General features: G+C 38.1%; 1 protein-coding gene across 3 annotated transcripts in view; it reads right to left on the reverse strand.

Annotated features, from left to right (window-relative positions):
• Positions 1-8884: 8884 nt before the first annotated feature.
• Positions 8885-16760, reverse strand: part of LOC124721137 (nuclear pore complex protein Nup98-Nup96-like) — a 229336-nt gene continuing 221460 nt past the window's right edge. For all 3 annotated transcript variants that reach the window (XM_047245955.1, XM_047245953.1, XM_047245954.1), the window contains 2 exons: positions 15497-15743; positions 8885-9146 (listed from right to left, as the gene is read on the reverse strand). In XM_047245955.1, coding sequence (XP_047101911.1) covers positions 8942-9146; positions 15497-15743 — 452 coding nt within the window. In that variant the 3' untranslated portion in view covers positions 8885-8941. The remainder of the gene's footprint in view (positions 9147-15496; positions 15744-16760) is intronic.

Raw genomic sequence — 16760 nt, forward strand, 5'->3', positions numbered from 1 at the left:
CACACCAGTCTCCTAAGCAAGAGACCCGGGTTGGCCTCCTGGCCTTGGTACAAATTCAAGTTTTCACTCACCACTTCATTCACCACTTCACTCTATATACATAAAATCATACCCATACGAAACCACCAAAGTCTCTGAAATTGTGTCATTTAATTTGTACCAGAGGATTCGTTATTACAGGACTTTACTGTAAAAACAAGCTATAAAAAAGATAAGCCGAATGCAATATTAACAAAAGAAAGAATTAGAAGTTCGACCTATCACAGTAAGCACGTGTCACCATGAACCTTTGTTGGTCTCTAAATCAGAAAACTCACTCAAGCTCTTCATAACAATAATCATCACAGACAAGACAGCAAGCTCGAACCACCCCACATGCTAAGATTACACTCCTGTTTTTTCCCCCTTTTCATCTATTGTCTGTGTAGTGCATATATAAAATATTCCTGAATCATTCAAAACATTGATCAGGATGTGCTGCTTCTAGATGTATTGTTCAGACTATAGTTTTCAATATGCAGATTCCAATAGCGCATTTTGTTTTGCTGGAAACTATGTTAGAAGCAACAGATTATTACTGTTGTAAGTAAAGCTAATTTGGACTGAGACATAGGTAGTCTTAGAAATATTAACACTACTGATTTGAAACACTTGCATACAGAATTTACAGAAGTATGTTTCGATTTTCCTGAAAATCATTAACAGACAATTAGTATTCAAGTTTGAACACACCAAAATGTTTCTATTTCATATCTAGACATTTCAGTTGTTAAATTCCAGCTTCTACACTATACTTTTTATGCTTTACATTTTGTGGGCTGAGTGAAAGCCTTCATTAATTAAAAAATTTGTGTAATTTATCAATTTTCAATATGGGAACTGTACTCATAAATGTATTATTCCCAACACAGGTATACAAAATGCTCCAATAATGTTTAGCATTTTACCTACCCACCACATATTTTGTAAACCTAATTACTGTTGAACATATGTCTTCATCTAAATTAGAAAAATCTGATCTAGAAGTTTTCCAAACCATTGCATAGTTCTTGAAACACTGAAATGTTTGTAAGTAAGTCTTTATAAGGGCAACGCCATTCCAAAATCTTCAGCCTGAGCTTGGAAGTCTTAGTGGCAACATCAAGTGGCAAGTTTTCATAGTAAAGTTCACGCCTAGGCAGCACTACGATAACATCTATGTAAGAAATTCACTTAAGCTACCAGTAACAAGTACACATCTTGCACTGGTATTCGCATACTCTGTGAATCTGTACGACTTCTCACCCCTTTTGCTGCTGGGTCTTTGCAGCAGCACACTGGCTGTGCACATGGCTCGGCACCTTGTGCAGTTTTTGCCTGTGTGGGGCATTTTTGCTTTGCAGCACGGCATGCCTGTAATGCCACACTGGCACCACTGTTGCTGTTGATAGAGCATTGAGATGATTGCTGTTGATAGAGCATCGAGATGAGATGAGCAATGGTGCAAGATGGAGATTTCACTTGGTGCTATCAAAAGATCTGTTTCACACTTCGTATTGATTACTTGCTGTTTTGAAATTGATATGCAGAAGTAACAAAGTTATGTGAAAGCAGGTTTTTACAGAGACGTAAACTGCAGGCCATCCACAAAGACTAAAGCTGTATCATGTTTACTGAAGTGCCTTATAGATCAGATGTTGGTAAGATCTACAAGCAACATAGAAACTTCCAAATTCCATTGACAAATTCTGAGAAGAACTATGTAAACAGTGTGACTAGCTGTCACACACTTATGTTTTTTTTATTTATACAAATAAACGTACAAAACAAATTAAAAGATAACAATACATTTCATAAATTCTTTTTAGCACAATACATTCTAAGCATATAACAAGACATGGTCTATCACATTGTTTGCAACAATACCATGATTCGCATTGCTTGTTTCTCTTACTGCAAACAATGCATTTTTTCATGAGGGCTTAGTTTTCAAGATGATTCAACAATGCTTGGAAAGTGTCTTCCTTGTAGTCACAACGGCAGCCTCCAGATTTTGTTTTGTGGTGATATTTTTCTAACATTTCTTGAATATGAATCAAACAAAACTCAGATGTTGACAAATTTCTCTCTGTAAGGACTTTGTAAATGAAATGGGAATTTAGTACGCAAGTCTAGAGGGGAGGGGGGGAAGAAAAAAAAGAGAGAGAGAGAGAGAGAGAGAGAGAGAGAGAGAGAGAGAGAGAGAGAGAGAGAGAGAGAGAATTGGACTCATTCAGTTGCACTTGGTATCACGTCACTTGTTTGCTGCTCCCATTGATTGATGGAGTATAATCCAATACACATTTTTGTTTGAGTTCTTCAAGATTACTTTGATTCTTCCTTTTTCCTGTTTATGCCATTTCACCTGTATGACATGTGGTCAACATACAAGTCTCTTCCGTTATACCATTTCATTACCAGCAGGGTGCTCATCGACCTACTTCAGTTTCTCGTTTCTGCAATTTCCGTTCTAGTTTTGGCCTATTTTGTCTCGTGCATTAGTTCCTCTGTCATGCAAATATTGAAACAGATCTGGACTTTTGTACCAATTGTCAACAAAGATTACGTGAACTCTTGCCAGATAAGCGTTGTCACTGTATTGCTTGATTTTCCTAAATAATCTTCCTAGTTTACTTCAGTCAATGCAACGGCATAAACTAAAAAATTCAGTTTCACAGTCACACAGGACAAATGTTTTTATTTCAAAACAATTTCTTTTTGCTGGAATGTACTGTTGGAAACAGAGGTGTCATTTGAACAGGGAAGTCTTTAATCAATAAAAAGTTTTGAAATGGTCAGTGTGCAGATCTAAACTTTTCTTTGACATACACTGCTACTGTCATCTTTAAGAGTCTGTCCCCCTCAGAAGGAATATTGTTACAAAAATGAAGCATATGAAGCAAATACCACCTGTCTTCAAACACTATTTTGCAAAAAACTGAAATAATCAGAGGAGGATCTCTTAACCAGTGTTCTAAAATGTTCAACTTGCTAATGGGTGACATAAGCACAGTTACCACCATGAAACAATACGTTTCATCCACACACGTGTGTCTCTAGCCATTTATAGCTATTCCCTTGGAACAGTATTATTCTGCAATCTATATTTATGATACCTGTTAGTGAAACTAAATAAGACAAAAAAATGTTCCGGAAATTTCCAAGACACTACAATTAGCTGCAAATGCAAGATTTACACCAGAATTTGACGAGTCAAACTTACTTATCACAGCACACATTTCTTTTTTATGCCACTTAAAACTGTCCAAAGACTTTTCTTTTCCCTGGAGGGGACAGCTCCGTGCTATCATTCTTTCCTCCGTTATCAGTTTTGCTTGTGAAAGCTGAGCAAGTGAAACAGGAAGGATGATTTTTTTCCAACCCTGAATTGCTGAACGGCCAAAATCCTCATCAGAAGGTGAAGTAAAATTAAATTCATCCTCACTCTCACTGTTCATAAGCAACGTTTCTGCTTCTGCATACGACAGCCCACACTTGCACATTTTGTAAGTGATTTGTACGCACTTCAGTAATGCCAAAAGTTGCGAAAGGCAAATAATAGTGTCTCCTGCCATCTGTGAGCAGTATTATGCAGTTATTAGTGCAACTAGGAAACACATGATGCACTGTAGTTCCACTTTTTTAAGCACATAGTGATGAGACGTGAAAATGTATATAGCCGACATTCGTGCTCGGGGCACTGTTGACTGCTGCCGCACATGCACGTCGCTAGCAAAGCGAGTGTGCAACTACATGGTGGACATATATGTCAGAAGCAGTTAAAGGGTTACTGTATCAAATTCAACTTGTGACTGGCATTAACTTTTACGAAATTTTTCTTCAAGCAAATGTGCGACTAATTTGGACTCCTGTTTAATACTGTGTCGACATGGGCACTCATTTATTTATGTTACTGATTAAAGGACATAGGCAATCCATCACCTCCATACTCAGAAACCACTAGTGTAATGTATGTCCTGTGTCGGACTTAAATTGTGATGATACTGTGAATATCCTGTCCTTGCTATTACAGATAAGCAATAACGTAATGTGTTTGCCTGTGTAAACCAATTTTATGCAAGAGTTGGAACTGGTCACTGTACTGCTTATAGTAACAATAAATGTGGGGACAAAAGCCATATTAATTAGAAGGTGCATGGTGCACATTGTTGAAATATTTCCTGTAACACCAGTTTTACAGCAATTCGACAAACTTTATTCAATGATACACCAAGTGCGTAGTAAGGTGTTACCATTAGTCAACCACACAAACACTTAATATTTTAGCATATAACATTCAACAGAATAGTGTTGTGACATACATTTTTAAGCATTCTTGTCATATTAGTCCTCCCCTTCCCTCCTCTTAATACCAGGCAAACTACAAAATTGTTATCTAGCCTTCCATGAAATATTTTTGTCATTCATCCCAGCATCAGCTGAAAATTATTATTTTGAAAGCATTTCTTTATTTTACAGTTCCATCAGAATAACAAATTTTTACATTTCACTATGACTGGTTTCGGCTGCTACCATCTTCAGATCTGTTAGAAGAACAAGAACGGTGTGTAACCAACTAAGCTAACTTTTCTGATGCTAAATCTATAAAAGTCCTGGTGCTACATAAGACAGATAAAATGTTTACATGATTAACAGCCAAGTATACCAGCCATACATACCATAAAATATTCTGATGTAGTATCAACATCAATTATACATGTAGGTACATAGTAAGTGCTGGTGGTGATCAGAATGCGTCTTGTATTTATGCAAGGAAACTGAGGCCAGCAGAGGGCACTATAGCTAGGCAACACAATTAACCAGTATCGCAACTGTAATGGTTAAAATGTGGTATGCATAGTCATTAATTAAAATTACTTCACATAGCAAAACGAGCATCTGATAATAAAACGTGTACTGACATACTCCACGTGGAATTGGATCCATACTTAAAATCCACATATAAAGTGCAAATATTAATATAATGTGAAACTTCTAGCCTGACAAGGTAAAACACACAGTTGTATAAAAGTCAGTATAGAAAGTATAAGATTAAAGACCTGTAAAATAAAATCTACCAGCCAGACAGATCAACTACCGTAAACGTAATTGTAAGGTAATTAATGAAGCAGTGACTATTAAATATTTAAAATTGATAGTTGATAATTCATCTGGAGTGTGGTCTCAATGGCAGCACGTCGCGGCTTCTCTGTGTGACGTTCTTGTTTTCCTGCGGTGGAACTTGCGGAGGAAGGCCCAGTCTCGTCGTCACCCGGCTCACACGACCCGCAACGCCAATCCGCTGGGGCGCTCGATGCTGCTCAAATCAATAGGTTTCTGAATTCATCATAATAAGCATTTAGGTTAAACTCATTTTGTCCATTCAGCAGTAATTCCAGTTGCCGTTTCTGTGCACATAAATCTCCATTTCTTCGAGTATGTTCAGTAATTGTCCCGTTGGTGCACTATGCAGCACTTTCATATTAGTCTCAGTGTTCCTACCGAATGTTTTTCTCTGTCTAAATGGCACCAAAAGTGCTCTTATTTTGGTTATATGTATGCTCTCTAAAACGAGTCTTGAAATTCTTCCTGTCTGACCAATATAAAACCTTTCACAGTTGATCTTACAGACACCACATTCCAAATATTTGTTGCTGCTGTTGCCAACTTTGTGGCGTAGCCTACAACCAACTGTACTTATCATTTGAAATCCAATTTTTATTTTCATTTTTCTGAAATCTTGCGCAATTTTGTCAGAAAATGCACCACTGTACGACATAGCAACAAACTTCTTGCCCTCTTGTCCTATTGTCTCCTTCTTGTCACATACTTTTGATTTTAGTTTACAGTAAAGTTTCATTACATCACGATCCTTATATCCATTTGCCTTGGGTACTTTTCTAATCACACTTAATTCCTCCCCTCAACATTAGGTGACTTGCAGTTTTAGCATCCTGTTGATCATCGCTGTGAAATATGCCCATTTATGCTTCTTAGGGTGACAAGATTTCGCATTTATAATTGTGTCAGTGGCCGTCGTCTTCCTGAATATGCCAATCTTATACCTTCCATCCCTTTTAGTTTACCTAAGCTCCAAGAAACTTATACTTCCTTCATCTTCCAGTTCCACTGTGAAATAAATTTTTTTGGTGCATCTCACTCATTCTTTCTCCTCTACCTCGTGTATTTCACTTTCGCCACCTTTGTACAGTAATATGTCGTCTACATAACGTCTGTAATACACAGGTTTTCCCCCCCACCCCCCCCCCCTCCTCTCTCTCTCAGATGTTAGGATTTTGTTCCAAAACTTATTTTCTAGCTCATTTACAAATATCTCAGCTAATTTACCAGATGAACTGTTACCCATTGCGAGCCTGTCCTGATAAACTACGCCACAAAGTTGGCAACAACAGCAACAAATATTTGGAATCTGTTGACTATAAGATCAACTGTGAGATGTTTTATATCGGTCAGACGGGAAGGAATTTCAAGACTCGTTTTAGAGAGCATACATATAACTAAAATAAGAGTGCTTTCGGTACACATTTAGACAGAGAAAACCATTTGGTAAGAAACAGAGAATAATATGAAAGTGTTTGCACAGGGTGCCAAAAGGACAATTACTGAACCTACTCTAAGAAATGGAGATTTATGTGCACAGAAAATTGCAACCGGAATTACTGCTGAATGAACAAAATGAGTTTAACCTAAATGCTTACTTTGATGTATCCAGAAACCTACTGGTTTGAGCAGCATCGAGCGCCCCAGCAGACTGGCGTGTGGTCGTGTGCACCGGCTGCTGGCGACGAGGAGACTGGGCCTTCCTCCGCAAGTTTCTCCACAGGAAAACAAGGACATCACACAGAGAAACTGTGACGTGCTGCCATTGAGACCACACTATGGATGTATTATCAACTATGGATTTTTTATATTTTTAATTAATTGTCACTGTTTTGTTAACTACTGACTTTTATACAACTGAATGTTTTACCCTGCCAGGCTAGAAGTTTCACATTATTAATATTTGCACTTTATATGTGGATTTTAAGTATGGATTCAATTCCACGTGGAGTATGTCAGTACACATTTTATTATCAGATGCTCGTTTTGCTATGTGAAGTAATTTTAATTAATGACTATGCATACCACATTTTAACCATTACAGTTGCGATACTGGTTAATTGTGTAGCCAAGCTATAGTGCCCTCTGCTGGCCTCAGTTTCCTTGCATAAATGCCAAACGCTTTCAGATCACCACCAGCACTTACTATGTACCTACATGTATAGTTCATGTTGATACTACATCAGAATATTTTATGGTGTGTATGGCTGGTATACATGGCTGTTTATCAAGTAAACATTTTATCTTTCTTATGTAGCACCAGGACTTTTATAGGTTTAGCATCAGCAAATTAGCTTAGTTGGTTACACAAGGTTTTTGTTTTTCTAACAGATCTGAAGATGGCAGTAGCCGAAACCAGTCATAGTGAAATGTAAAAATTTATGTGATCAAGACAGACCTGTAAAATGAAGTGCCGAAAATATGATCACTGATTCATTTTCAGACTGTCTCCAATTATTACCGCAGAACATCTGGGTTGTGTTTCTACCGTTTTGCCTCCTAAATAGGATGTAAATCTGTGTTTGTGCCATTTCCTATCCACACTTCCTCCCGGCTATTATTCAGTATTTCAAAACAAAGGCAGAAGATAGAAGAAGGGGAGGGGGTAGGGGTGGGGAAGATGAGTGTCCATATCTTGATCATGGTGCCCAACTGCTAACACAACTGCTAAGTTTCAACAGTTGGGAAGTATATTCCACTGTTGTGTGCCTATTATGAATTTAGTTAACAAACATGGAAAAGTCCTAAAACTGGAGACAATTCTATATATTGGTAAAGCATTTTCTTTGATCATGTGTGTCATATGTGGGAGCTTGTATCTTAGAACATGAGACCACTTATTACCTGTTGTTTCACTTTTGTTTTCTTGTACATTATATTTTCATAAAACTTCATTTATGGATATATTTTTATTAATGCTCTGGTGGTTTTCGTAAATAACTGTATTTTCAGCCATGTATATAAAAAAAAACCGTAAAAAAGACAAAATTTCTGCTGAGAGAGTGTCCTTTGGATGTGTTATATGAAAGTCAGACATCAAACAACAGTTACAGAAGACTCAGTATTTTTAATTGTCATCTTGCACAGGATGGGACCTGTAGAAATAATTATTAAACACACAACAAGAACATTACTCAACACAAACACTACAGAAATATTGAATACATTTTTGTGGAAACTTCAAACTAACATACTGACAATTTCATACCACAAAAGTAAGCTTAAACTGTTACAAGTATAGATCTTCAAAAAGGCACATTAAAGGCACAAAAAATTCAAAACTTTCACCAATAATGTCCTTAAGATATCAGTATACACGATCATTAATAAAACCATATTTTCAGTTTTGGGGCATGAAATTAGCAATGATTTCCTTGATCAATGGAGCTAATACTACAAACTGTTTATTGTATGTTAAAAACCCAAGTGTTAATGCGACTTAGTTCAAGTACAAAAAAGAATGTTTAGTTTATGAGGGTTTCCTAACTGAACTTTGAGAAAATACTTATATTAAACCAAAGTTATAAACATTTCACTGTTAATTAATACTTATTTCTCAAAAACTGCTATTCTGGTGTGTAACACACACACACACACACGCACACGCGTAACATGTTATAGATCATAAATAAAAAAAATCCTGATTATAAATCAAAGAATAAATCTCTTAAAATTTCCTGTACGTACTGAAGGAGGTTGCACAACACAGCAACACAAAACTGTTTTTTTTTTTTTTTTTAATTTCAGAAAATATACCATGGTTTTACAGTCACATGAAAGTTACTAAAATTCATGCCGATTCTCATGTGAAAAATCTAGAGTTTGCGAAGTCTGCAGGCCAGTTCTCGATGAAGTTCCTTCTTTCTCGTATTTTAAAATTATCTGGCATAGGCAATTTTGTAGTCATATACAGAAGGATGCGACAGCTCATTTGATCATTCCTCTGCAATCTTACGAATTCACCGACCAAATCAAAAAGTCGATCACAGATGTCAATTCTGCATAACCTGAAGACACAGGAAACAAATACACACTCAGGACAATATAATACAATTATCCAACACACACACACACACACCACATAGTGTGCACTGAAGTTGCCCAATAGAAGGAACGGCACATTCCATGCCCCACAAGAGTTCTGTCATTCCATCTCCATCCAATCGATCATGAGGTGGAATATAAAAAGAGCACACTGTGATTTTAACTTCCACTGCAATTGCTCGTAGAGCCATGGTAAGAGTGGCACGAAAGGACTGGCATCTGTCACTGATGGAAACAGGCACTCCACATTTAGCCCTGTCTCCAGTAATACCCTCCTCCCTGTAAGACTGGTAGCCCTTTAAAGCAGGTATATTGGCGACTTTAAAATCAGTTTCTAGTAAGCAGATGCAGAATAGTCTCTCCTGGGAGCCGTAATTCTTGCAAATCCAATCGGTATCTGTGTACATTCCACTGCAACATAGAAGTCCCTGTGGTAGCCAATGGCTAATAATGATTGCCGCCCCCCCCCCCCCCCCCCTCAGCAGCTGTGATCTACCAATCTACCAAAGGGGTCAATGGAACATTAGACAGTGCCTGGCTCTCTTGACCCTCCATGTGGACATCAATATACTTGACAGTAAAATCACATCAGAAAGGGAGAGTGATCACTAATGTGAAGGTCTAGCTGCTGCTTTCTTCAATTTTTGAACGAGTGATGAGTTTCCCATGGACCTTGCCGTTGGTGGGGAGGCTTCCGTGCCTCAGTGATACAGATGGCCGTACCGTAGGTGCAACCACAGCGGAGGGGTCTCTGTTGAGGGGCCAGACAAATGTAAACATGTGGTTCCTGAAGCGGGGCAGCAGCCTTTTCAGTAGTTGCAAGGGCAACAGTCTGGATGATTGACTGATCTGGCCTTGTAACAATAACCAAAACGGCCTTGCTGTGCTGGTACTGCGAATGGCTGAAAGCAGGGGGAAACTACAGCCGTAATTTTTCCCGAGGGCATGCAGCTTTACTGTACGATTAAATGATGATGGCGTCCTCTTGGGTAAAATATTCCAGAGGTAAAATAGTCCCCCATTCGGATCTCTGGGCGGGGACTACTCAAGAGGACGTTTTTATCAGGAGAAAGAAAACTGACGTTCTACGGATCGGAGCGTGGAATGTCAGATCCCTTAATCGAGCAGGTAGGTTAGAAAATTTAAAAAGGGAAATGGATAGGTTAAAGTTAGATATAATGGGAATTAGTGAAGTCCGGTGGCAGGAGGAACAAGACTTTTGGTCAGGTGAATACAGGGTTATAAATACAAAATCAAATACAGGTAATGCAGGAGTAGGTTTAACAATGAATAAAAAAATAGGCGTGCGGGTAAGCTACTACCAACAGCATAGTGAACGCATTATTGTGGCCAAGATAGACACGAAGCCCACGCCTACTACAGTAGTACAAGTTTATATGCCAACTAGCTCCGCAGATGATGAAGAAATTGATGAAATGTACGATGTGATAAAAGAAATTATTCAGATAGTGAAGGGACACGAAACTTTAATAGTCATGGGTGACTGGAATTCGAGTGTAGGAAAAGGGACAGAAGGAAACATAGTAGGTGAATATGGATTGGGGTTAAGAAATGAAAGAGGAAACCGCCTGGTAGAATTTTGCACAGAGCATAACTTAATATAGCTAACACGTGGTTCAAGAATCATAAAAGAAGGTTGTATACCTGGAAGAATCCTGGAGATACTAAAAGGTATCAGATAGATTATATAATGGTAAGACAGAGATTTAGGAACCAGGTTTTAAATTGTAAGACATTTCCAGGGGCAGATGTGGACTCTGACCATAATCTATTGGTTATGAACTGCAGATTAAAATTGAAGAAACCGCAAAAAGGTGGGAATTTAAGGAGATGGGACCTGGATAAACTGAAAGAACCAGAGGTTGTACAGAGTTTCAGGGACAGTATAAGGGAACAATTGACAGAAGTGGGGGAAAGAAGTACACTAGAAGAAGAATGGGCATCTCTGAGGGATGAAGTAGCGAAGGCAGCAAAGGATCAATTAGGTAAAACGACAAGGGCTAGTAGAAATCCTTGGGTAACAGAAGAAATACTGAATTTAATTGATGAAAGGAGAAAATATAAAAATGCAGTAAATGAAGCAGGCAAAAAGGAATACAAACGTCTCAAAAATGAAATTGACAGGAAGTGCAAAATGGCTAAGCAGGGATGGCTAGAGGACAAATGTAAGGATGTAGAGGCTTATCTCACTAGGGGTAAGATAGATACTGCCTACAGGAAAATTAAAGAGACCTTTGGAGAAAAGAGAACCACTTGTGTGAATATCAAGAGCTCAGATGGAAACCCAGTTCTAAGCAAAGAAGGGAAAGCAGAAAGGTGGAAGGAGTATATAGAGGGTCTATACAAGGGCGATGTACTTGAGGACAATATTATAGAAATGGAAGAGAATGTAGCTGAAGAGGAAATGGGAGATACGATACTGTGTGAAGACTTTGACAGAGCACTGAAAGACTAGAGCCGAAACAAGGCCCCGGGAGTAGACAACATTCCATTAGAACTACTGACGGTCTTGGGAGAGCCAGTCCTGACAAAACTCTACCATCTGGTGAGCAAGATGTATGAGACAGGCGAAATACCCTCAGACTTCAAGAAGAATATAATAATTCCAATCCCAAAGAAAGCAGGTGTTGACAGATGTGAAAATTACCGAACTATCAGTTTAATAAGTCACGGCTGCAAAATACTAACGCGAATTCTTTACAGACGAATGGAAAAACTGGTAGAAGCCGACCTCGGGGAAGATCAGTTTGGATTCCGTAGAAATATGGGAACACGTGAGGCAATACTGACCCTACGGCTTATCTTAGAAGCTAGACTAAGAAAAGGCAAACCTACGTTTCTAGCATTTGTAGACTTAGAGAAAGCTTTTGACAATGTTGACTGGAATACTCTCTTTCAAATTCTGAAGGTGGCAGGGGTAAAATACAGGGAGCGAAAGGCTATTTACAATTTGTACAGAAACCAGATGGCAGTTATAAGAGTCGAGGGGCATGAAAGGGAAGCAGTTGTTGGAAAGGGAGTGAGACAGGGTTGTAGCATATCCCCGATGTTATTCAATCTGTATGTCGAGCAAGCAATAAAAGAAACAAAAGAAAAATACGGAGAAGGTATTAAAATCCATGGAGGAGAAATAAAAACTTTGATGTTCGCCGATGACATTGTAATTCTGTCAGAGACAGCAAATGTCTTAGCAGAGCAGTTGAACGAAATGAATAGTGTCTCGGAAGGAGGATATAAGATGAACATCAACAAAAGCAAAACGAGGATAATGGAATGTAGTCGAATTATATCGAGTGATGCTGCCGGAATTAGATTAGGAAATGAGACACTTAAAGTAGTAAAGGAGTTCTGCTATTTAGGGAGTAAAATAACTGATGATGGTCGAAGTAGAGAGGATATAAAATGTAGACTGGCAATGGCAAGGAAAGCGTTTCTGAAAAAGAAAAAAATTTGTTAACATTGAGTTTAGATTTATATGTCAGGAAGTCGTTTCTGAAAGTATTTGTATGGATTGTAGCCATGAATGGATGTGAAACATGGACGATAAATAGTTTAGACAAGAAGAGAATAGAAGCTTTCGAAATGTGGTGCTACAGAAGAATGCTGAAGATTAGATGAGTAGATCACATAACTAATGAGGAGGTATTGAACAGAATTGGGGAGAAGAGAAATTTGTGGCACAACTTGACTAGAAGAAGGGATCGCTTGGTAGGAAATATTCTGAGGCATCAGGGGATCACCAATTTAGTATTGGAGGGCAGCGTGGAGGGTAAAAATCATAGAGGGAGACAAAGAGATGAATACACTAAACAGATTCAGAAGGATGTAGGTTGCAGCAGGTCTGGGAGATGAAGAAGCTTGCACAGGATAGAGTAGCATGGAGAGCTGCATCAAACCAGTCTTCGGACTGAAGACCACAACAACAACAACAACAACAACAACAAGGTAAAATGTCATTCTGTGATATTTGTATTAAAACTGGTACACAATGAGAAAATTCTGTTTTTAGATGCTGGTGCATTGAACATCCATAAAAAAACATGCCCCTTTATAGCATTTGTTAATATGTAACATGCACAAAACGTTCTATTCTGGCATATTGCAAATTGCATCAAAGGTAAATGAGAATTTCACTATGAAACATGCATCGCTCTGTTGTGCAACAGCACAATGGGTAAATGCCATGCTACAAAAAGGGCATGCTTAAAAGCAGTGCCTACAAATATTTTGACTGAAAACTCGAAAGGCCTTTTAAATTAAGAAACTAACATTTTGTATCTTCCTTCTTAATGTCTAGATATTTGCAGCCCTCTTCTGTTAGAGCGCTCCAAATTTTAGCGTGTAATATAACTATATTAGTGCACAAGAAACAGCGAGCTGTAATCAAGTTTCAAATTCGAAGTGTTTGTCGACACATGGAGCACCCTCTCTTTCAGCATGACAATGCCAGACCACACACGATTGCTGCAATATCTGCAACAAATTGGCACCTTGTGTTCACTGTCATTGATCATCCTGCAGACATTCCTGACTTGGCTCCATCTGATTTTCATCTACTTCCAAAACATAAAACACGTCTTTGAGGACTTCACTTTGATAATGATGAAGCGGTGCAAGCAGATATGAGTTTGTGGCTCCGTGAAGAAGTCAAACATTCTACAATCAGTATCAACAAACTGGTCTCTCACTGGGAGACCTGTGTTCATCACCAGGGTGATGATGTTGAGAAGCAAATGTCTACACATGAAGAATGGAGATGTTGAATGTTAGTAACATTTGCCTCATTTAAAAAGCTTGAAGAGCTTTCGCATGAAAAATTCAGCAGCATTATTTTTCAGCACCCCTCGTATAAATGTCCATGGAGCATTCACAAGTCATGCCTGGACTTTTTCTTTTGTCACCTACTACTTCTTTCATCTGTTGGGCCTGGTGGTCTTGTGGTAATGCGCCTGACTGGGAAACCAGAGGTGGCAGAATTGAATCCCAGTTGAACCATGGCAGTTTTTCAATCTGCCTCTAACCTAGGCTGCACAACTGAATGATGCAAACTTTCACTAGGAACAAAGCGAGGTTCTGAGACCATGTTAAACTGCAGGTACCCTTTCTACAGTAGTATTACTGGGGTAGGCTAGAAATGAGCAAGTGGCTGAAGTAGCATCCAAATGAAAACTTGCACCAGGCCTTTGAGCCACACAAAATAATTTTATCTTACACCCCACCCAACATTTTGGGGTCAGCTTTACTCTATTCATGCAGTATCCTTCAGAACATTGTATAATTATTAATAAAAAGCAGTTTTACACGCCAAACTGTCTAGTCAACTCAGCTGATTGAAGTGCTTCCCAGATACTGGATGTACCAAATTATGTTGGTTTTCACGGAAGATGTATAAGCAGCAACTTGCTCTCGAAGCTATGAAAAATGAAATTTTATGAAAGTACTTTTGCAAGTATGATCTAATACACAATATCACTCCTGCTGATATTCACAGCTTAATTTCTGTTGCTGTTAAATTTCTGCAGGTGGTGCAGTACAGTGGAATACCAAACAAAGCAACAGTATGAGGTAATTGATTGTAGATTAATTAGTATGGCCAACAAGTTTTAAATGAGAATTCAAAAACATTTCAATTTTGAGAAATTTCTTCTGCTTGAGAATGGGCATTAAATTTTATAGTGCAAGACTATTTCTGTGCCTACTGTGTCTTCCTGTACCGCCAAATTGTTAATATAAGAATAAGCAATTTTATACAACATTTTCTAAAATTACAGATATAATGGATGAATTTGATGAATTTTTAGTTCATTGGATTTTTGTCGTGGATTCAAATGGTATATACTATATACCAATTCTCCTACCCCCCCCCCCCCCCTTCTACATTTTGGTTAAAACTCATTACGTTTGACGTTTCGAGACACTCTTTAATTGTGAAAATGGTGTATTTGATTACTCAACTATTTCTGGTATCTTTTTCAGTTAGCTTCAAATGTTAGCCACTTAGCTATGGAAGTGTTAACATCCCTTACCTTCAAAATCATCACAAACACCGTATTGAAAATTAATTTCTTTTGCAAATGCTGTGGCCGTATTCTAATGAGTTCGCCACTCTGCTAGGAGAGGGGAATATATCAGTTATCTACCTTTGAAATATTAAATAGTAGTCTGTACTTTATAAATCATGGAAACCCCGGAACTTGCAAATCTTGGTAATAACTACGTAAGTGCTGCCTGAACTGTATTTTCTGTACAAAATTAATTCAAGATTCAAATCATAAATATACAAAATGCTCACCTGTCCATCTCTGTATTGACTATGAACTCTGGAAGCAGTCTACAGAGGCTAATGGCATCCAACTGCACTTTCTGTAGTTTATAACCATCAACATATTCTGGATGCTTCAGCATGAGGTTAATTTTTGTCATCACTTCGAGGTACAACCAAATAACATAGCCACCCTTTTCCCAATTAAAAAGAGTGTTTTCCTTCTTACATTCAATGGCTAGAGGTTTCAACAGCTTAAGAAGTTCTTTATACTTTTCTGAAATATGGGAAAAGAAAGGAGTTTATGTTTCCACATACACACACAAAATTTTAAGCAACAACTGTCATGTGTCTTCTTTCTTCATAAGACTTTCAAATGCAAAAAAGTTTAACACTTTCCTGGTTTGTTTTAGGACACATTCAATACTAAACCATTAACGTCCCAATTTCTGAACTTCTGGTCACCATCACCACCACCACCACCACCACCACCACCACCACCACCAATGAAAGCAATACATCAGGGCTCGATAAAAATCGAGACAATCACAGCAGAAGTACATACTAATAACTGAATCACAATGTAAGAAATTATTACAGTTATTAAGCTTATCCATTATGGATATTTTAGAACCCGTGACTGTTGTCACTTTTTTGAATAATTATGTTTTATTCCGTGAACCAGTTTTTTAACCCTTTCATGTTCATCTTCAGATGGTTTCTGGAGGTCACATCATTATTTCTAGCGTAATGCAGGGTGCTGGCTCTGTAACAAGAAGATGAAACACGTTTTAATATATCACCTTGACTTTTGTTTATCTGCCGATATGGATGTAAATTAATGTTTTTTACTTACTGCCATAGTATGGGCAGCTTTTTTCTGTTAGTGTCCATCTGTCTGCTTCCATCTTGATGGCCATCCAAATGGAAGCAGACAGAGGGACACTAACAGAAGAAAGCCGCCCCTACTGCCGCAGTACGTGAACAATTAATTTACATCCATATCAGCAAATAAACAAAAGTCAAGGCAATACATTAAAACATGTTTCATCTCCTTGTTACAGAGCCAGCACCCAGCATTACACTGGAAAAAATGATGTAACCTCCACAAACAATCTGAAGAGGAAGCTGAAAAGGTTCGAAAACCAATTCATGGAATAAAACGTAATTATTCAAAAAATTGACTGATTGCAGTTTTATGCAACTTATTTACATTGTATTACAGTAATACTTCTACGCTTAGGATATTTAAGTCCTGCAATTTCTAGATCCATGTGAATCACACAGCAAAGCA

Source organism: Schistocerca piceifrons, chromosome X (assembly GCF_021461385.2).
Source record: "Schistocerca piceifrons isolate TAMUIC-IGC-003096 chromosome X, iqSchPice1.1, whole genome shotgun sequence".
Lineage (NCBI taxonomy): Eukaryota > Metazoa > Arthropoda > Insecta > Orthoptera > Acrididae > Schistocerca > Schistocerca piceifrons.